The sequence below is a fragment of the Prosopis cineraria genome, unplaced genomic scaffold, assembly GCF_029017545.1.
Source record: "Prosopis cineraria cultivar Desert tree isolate PC_DT_omini unplaced genomic scaffold, ASM2901754v1 PC6, whole genome shotgun sequence".
Classification (NCBI taxonomy): Eukaryota; Viridiplantae; Streptophyta; class Magnoliopsida; order Fabales; family Fabaceae; genus Prosopis; species Prosopis cineraria.
The window spans coordinates 10,711,894-10,717,357 of record NW_026555337.1 but is presented as its reverse complement, the minus strand read 5'-3'; the positions used below and the strand labels follow the sequence as shown (position 1 = coordinate 10,717,357).

The 5,464-nt window shown below is 33.0% G+C and overlaps 1 protein-coding gene across 1 annotated transcript; it reads left to right on the top strand.

Annotated features, from left to right (window-relative positions):
* Positions 1-700: 700 nt before the first annotated feature.
* On the top strand, positions 701-2,102 carry LOC129313855 (probable leucine-rich repeat receptor-like protein kinase At1g35710). The gene is made up of 2 exons (XM_054957256.1): positions 701-1,022; positions 1,174-2,102. Exons 1-2 carry the CDS (start codon positions 701-703, stop codon positions 2,100-2,102), a joined length of 1,251 nt encoding a protein of 416 aa, XP_054813231.1.
* The last annotated feature ends 3,362 nt before the right edge of the window (positions 2,103-5,464 follow it).

The following is a 5,464-nucleotide window of genomic DNA, read 5'->3' as shown; positions in this document are numbered from 1 at the left end:
AAACTTTATTGGCATAACTGTTATATTGTTCTAAAAATAGTTAGTTAAAACTTTATTGGTATAACTACTTTATTGTTCTAAAAATAGTTAGTTAAAACTTTAATCTCCTAAAATTTTTTATATTTTTCTAATTATACTCTCATTATGTTAAAAATCCTGTTTAAGAACCTTATAATAATAATTGAAATTTTAATGCATTGATTTTTTGAAAAGAATAATAAATGATAATGGGTGTTGTTGGAAAAATAATTATAAAAATGACTCAGTGTTTTATATTTTGAACCAAGAATGACTTAAAACCTCAGCTAATTAACTTTGGACACAATTCAGCTTAACCATAGTTAACGTTAATCGCAGTTAGATTATTGAAGCAAAAACGTCAAAATTATTAAAGAATGGAAAGCTATCGTCTGTGTAATTGTTGACATTTAGTGATGGAACGACTACCTGCTTTCAAAATTCTACTGATGTCACAATGTTTATTAATGATACTCTTCAAAAAATCCTTTGTCATGCGTCACCAAAGGTCCTACTGCAAACCAATTCTACGCTACTTGTGTCATGGTTTACGTCATAAACATAAGCATTTAATTCCATAGAATACTCTCTCTGTGTTAGGATATGCTATCAAATTTTTACCAAGTCGACGGTGGTGGCAATCCCCTCACACAGTTCATAGCAAACCATGTCTTGAGTTATCATGGATGCCTCATTCCTCTCCCATATCTTCAATCTTTTGCTTCTATTGGTACCAACATCTGCAATCATATTCCACAAAGGCACGCATAGTTTGAGAGAACAGTGTCATGAAAGAGATCGCCATGTCCTCCTAAACTTCAAACACACAGTTGATGATCCATCATCCATCCTCTCTAGTTGGTCAGATGATTGCAGAGATTGTTGTGAGTGGGTTGGAATTCAGTGTGACAACGCCACAGGTAGGGTTATCAAACTCAGTCTACCTTGTTCTCTAGAAGCCCATGATTATGATTGTGAAGAGAAGAAATATCATTGTCTCACAGGTGAATTCTATCTACTATTGCTCCAAGTTTTTAATCTGTCTTGATCTGAGCAATCATGACTTCCAAGCGATCATCCAACATGATTATGTTCCTTCGCATGATCAAAATTCTTCTAATCTTTATTATTACCTTGAGTTATCATATAATGAAGATCTTTTCATTGATAGTCTTCATTGGATTTATAATTTTTCCTCCTTGAAATACATCAACTTTAGAGGCATTAATCTTCATGGGAAAGTTGATTGGCTTCAAATAGCAACTTCACTTCCTTCCCTTTCAGAATTGCGCCTGGATAGTTGCCAACTTCAAAGCATAAATCCATCTCTCCAGTATGTAAATTTTACTTCACTTGAAGTTCTTAGCCTTTCGGGTAATGCTTTTAACTCTGAATTCTTTCCAAACTGGTTATTCAATCTTAGTGATGTCATCACCTCTGTCAACCTGAGCTATAATTATTTTCATGGCGAACTACCAAAGAGACTGTTGAATCTTCAAAAATTAAAAAGCTTGGATTTGCATGGCAATAAATTGAGTGGACCAATTCCAGCTTGGTTAGGCCAGCTTGAACACCTGCAAGTGTTTGATGTTAGTGAGAATTTACTTTCTAGCCCTATTCCTCCTGGTTTGGGAAATCTATCATCCTTGATTACTTTGAATCTCAATTCAAATAACGTAAATGGTAGTCTTCCAGAAAGTCTTGGACAGCTCTTGAACTTGGAGATGTTATCTTTTCATGATAATCACTTGATGGGGCATGTATCTGAAAGAAATTTTGTCAGACTCTATAATTTGAAAGTTCTTGGTATGGGATCTCCAAGCTTAATCTTTGACTTTGATTTGTTGTGGGTTCCTCCTTTTCAGCTGATAGAGTTACATTTGCTGCACATGGTGGATTCCATATTTCCTGAATGGATATATACACAAAAATCTCTTAGAGTGTTAATAATTGTCTCCTCAAGTATTTCATTTCAGTCTCAAGATAACTTTTGGAATTTTGCAACACAGTTTGGATGCTTATGTTCACAAAATATTACAATTGATTGGGAAATGTCTGATGTGTTACTGACTCCTCATACATAAATTTGAGTTATAATAAATTTAAAGGCAACCTCCCTCATTTATCACCAAATGTTCTCACATTCAGCGTAAGAAATAACTCCTTTCAAGGATCTATTTCTTCATTATTGTGTCAAAAGATGAATGCCAGAAGCACATTAAGGTACCTGGACATGTCTAATAATCTCTTACCTGGAGGGCTTACAAATTGCTGGATGTATTGGAAAGCTGTAACGACCCAAAAAAATTTAAGTTAAATTAAAATTTATAGTTATATAATTTAAATGTGCTTGTATTGTTTTTCGGTGTGGATTTAACAAGATGAATTGTTCGCTTAGTGGAAACTATTGCTGCTGTGCATTTAAAGAGATCTAGTTTTCGAATCCTTGTAGCTGTGCATTATTTTCATGCTTCAGCCTTTATAAAATTATCATTTTGCCCCAATACCACCGGAATATTTTTTTGCTCTTTATTTTTTTCTCTCCTTCCTCAATTCGGTTCCTTTTTTTCGTGTTCATTGAGAGAGCAAGAGAGTCTTGGAGAATCCAGGAGCGTCTAATCTCTGTCCTCTGCTGCCCTCCTTGGTTTGTAACTCACCCCCGGCGTGGGCGTGTGTATCTGCGTGACCGTCGCTGCTCTGCTTCACCCGTAAGTTTTTCATCATTCCTCTCTTCGTGCAACAGATGCTGAGCGTTCTCCTCCTTCCCCTGTTTCGCAGCCAGGTCTTCTCTTTTCTCTTTGAGAAGCAACGTCGATAGACCTCTGCATGTTTTGCATCGTCGCCGTGTCCGGAGTCTGCTACTGTTGCAGGCTTGCAGCATTTTTGACAGTGAACACAGCTCCTCTGTTCTTTATTTCCTCCATCGATTCTCCTTCCTTCTTCATTTTTGTGTGGCTGTATTCCCTTCTTTCTTTGTCTTGCAGTCGCGAATTCAGTGTGAAGAAGCTACAAGCTGTTCCCTTCGTTCATCATCTATATTAGATGTTTTGGAGGAAGAGAAACTTGATTGGAGTTTAAACGAGGAAAATTTAGGATTAGAAGCATTGTAGATAAGTGGACAACGAACCAAATAATTTATTAAAAAATTTTCTTTTTATAAAAACATTACTTTCAAAAATTCAAAATTATATATATATATATATATATATATTTCTATAACATTGTGCACTTTTTTTTGATTAAACAACTCTATTTCTTGAAATCATACCATACACTTGCAAGATTGATGAAACTGTTTTTAGAAATTTTATTAATTCTTTATTTAATAAAAACAATCATGGAAATTGGTAAAAGAGTTTTTGAAATATTGATTATCAATTTTCATAATTGGAAGATTGATTATTTTAATTGACTAATGCGAGTTTAATACTAAAAAGAGAAATTTATATTTTCAAAAGTGATTTTTTTCTTACATATTTGAAAATTAATTTTGAAGGGACTTTACATAGAATATTAGTTGTTAATAGCAGTTTCGTTAACCCTTGGCACACTATGGTCAATGACTAGCTAGTTTAATTTTCTTGAGCTCTGGTCTCATGTTTGTTATTCATGGGTCTCTTACCTACATTTGATTTCATGGTTTCGGCTACATTTAGTTAGTGTTACTTTCGTGGATTGTGTGTTTACATATATTTTCATAACTCAGGTCGCATTTGATTACTTACCCTCGTGGATAGTGTGTCCACCTTTGTCTTTATGGCATAAGCTGCATTTAGTTAATTACTTTCGTGAATTATGTGTCCACATTTGTTAATTGTTTTGATAAGTCCCTAGAAACATGAGTTTTGATTATTTAGTGAATTTAGATTGCATTGGTTTTAATTAGTGATGTTATTATATTTATTTATTCCATTTATTTGTCTTCTTGAGATTAAGTGATAAAAATATTTGATATTATAAATTTAATGGTTAAGATTTTATTTATGGCTATATAGAATTTCTTAATTCCAAAGTTTATGAAATATTTTATATGAAGTTGTTGTCTCTTTAATTTTTATAATCATTGTTATTTATTCATTTTATCCTTTAAACTTCATAAATGTTGGGACGTTATTTGCTAGAAATTATTTTGATCTCAAATACATTAGTTGATGTTGTACCTTTCGTTGACCATTGATGGGCTGTAGTATTTAATTAAAGTGAAGAATTGTATATCAAACTTCCTTTAATGTAAACTTAAATCCATATATTATGTTCTACGTTTCTCTGACTATTGTCAAATGTTTCATATAAGCTGTAGTTAAGGTCCTCATTCTTATTATTTATATTTGTGTTATTTGCTTATGGAAATAGAGTCCCTTACTACTGCTATTGTTTTGTAAAATGATTGTATATTGTTTTTTTGAGAAGCTTTATTGAGAGGGGAGGTTTTGCCGATTTTTTTATACAAAAAGTCTACAAAATTGTTTATTTATATAAAAATGTTGTAATAAATTTCAATTCTATTTCAAATGTATTAAAATATCATAGTAGAGTTTCTTTAATTAAAGCATAAAGAATGTATGTTTGCACTAGTACAAAATGGTCTTTCTACACCCATGTCTACACCAGTTCACATGCATACAGTGTAGAATTAGGAAGCAGTGGTATTTTTATAAATAAATAAGTGAATGTAATGTTATATACATTGGTTCCTTACATAACCAGTATAGATGTATTAATATCTACATCAGTTACAATACATGATCGATATAGTTATATATTCTAATTTTTTTAAAAATTAATTTTAATATATCTACATGGATTGTTATATATTTTAATTTTTTAAAAAAAATTTATTTTTTAATAATATTTATATTAAATATTATTTATAAGTGGCGTAGATATGTTTTTCAAACTTCAGAACTATTTTGCCCCAAGCCCTCGCACTCTCTCATTCCTTCTTTACGCTTGCATCTCCCACTATGCCACTCTTGCTCTCCTTTTCGCTTGGGCGCACCACCGCCTCCTCCCTCCACCAATCTTCTGTCGTGCTGCTCCAATCTGAAATCTCAAGTTTACCTTTCGTCCTCGCTTCTGGATGCTGTTTCTGCACGAGTTGAGCTTCAATCTTCACACCGTTCTTGCTCTAGCGTCCAGGTGGGTCCTTCGCCAGTTCTTCTCCGATATTTTCTTTGGCTGGTGATTATATGAGCTTGCTCTGTTACAAATCTGTCTGAATTTGAAACCATTGAACTCAGAACCTGTTTGCTATTTAATCGTTTTCATCCCCTCGGGCTACGATTTTTTCCTAGCAGTGACTTTTGCCATTTCTATTTGGTTTTAAAGTTGTTAAATCTGCCTACATTTGCTTTGTTGACCCTTATGATTTTTCCAAGGAGAGGTATGATCCTTTTATTTAGCAATCACCTTGAATATTATGAGTCTTCTGTATTAATATGATTTC

Bases quoted from the DNA above. Each gene is read 5' to 3' on its own strand.
- LOC129313855 (XM_054957256.1), top strand. From the start codon at position 701: ATGGATGCCTCATTCCTCTCCCATATCTTCAATCTTTTGCTTCTATTG. The intron at 1,023-1,173 runs GTGAATTCTATC...CATATAATGAAG, and splicing joins GAAATATCATTGTCTCACAG to ATCTTTTCATTGATAGTCTT.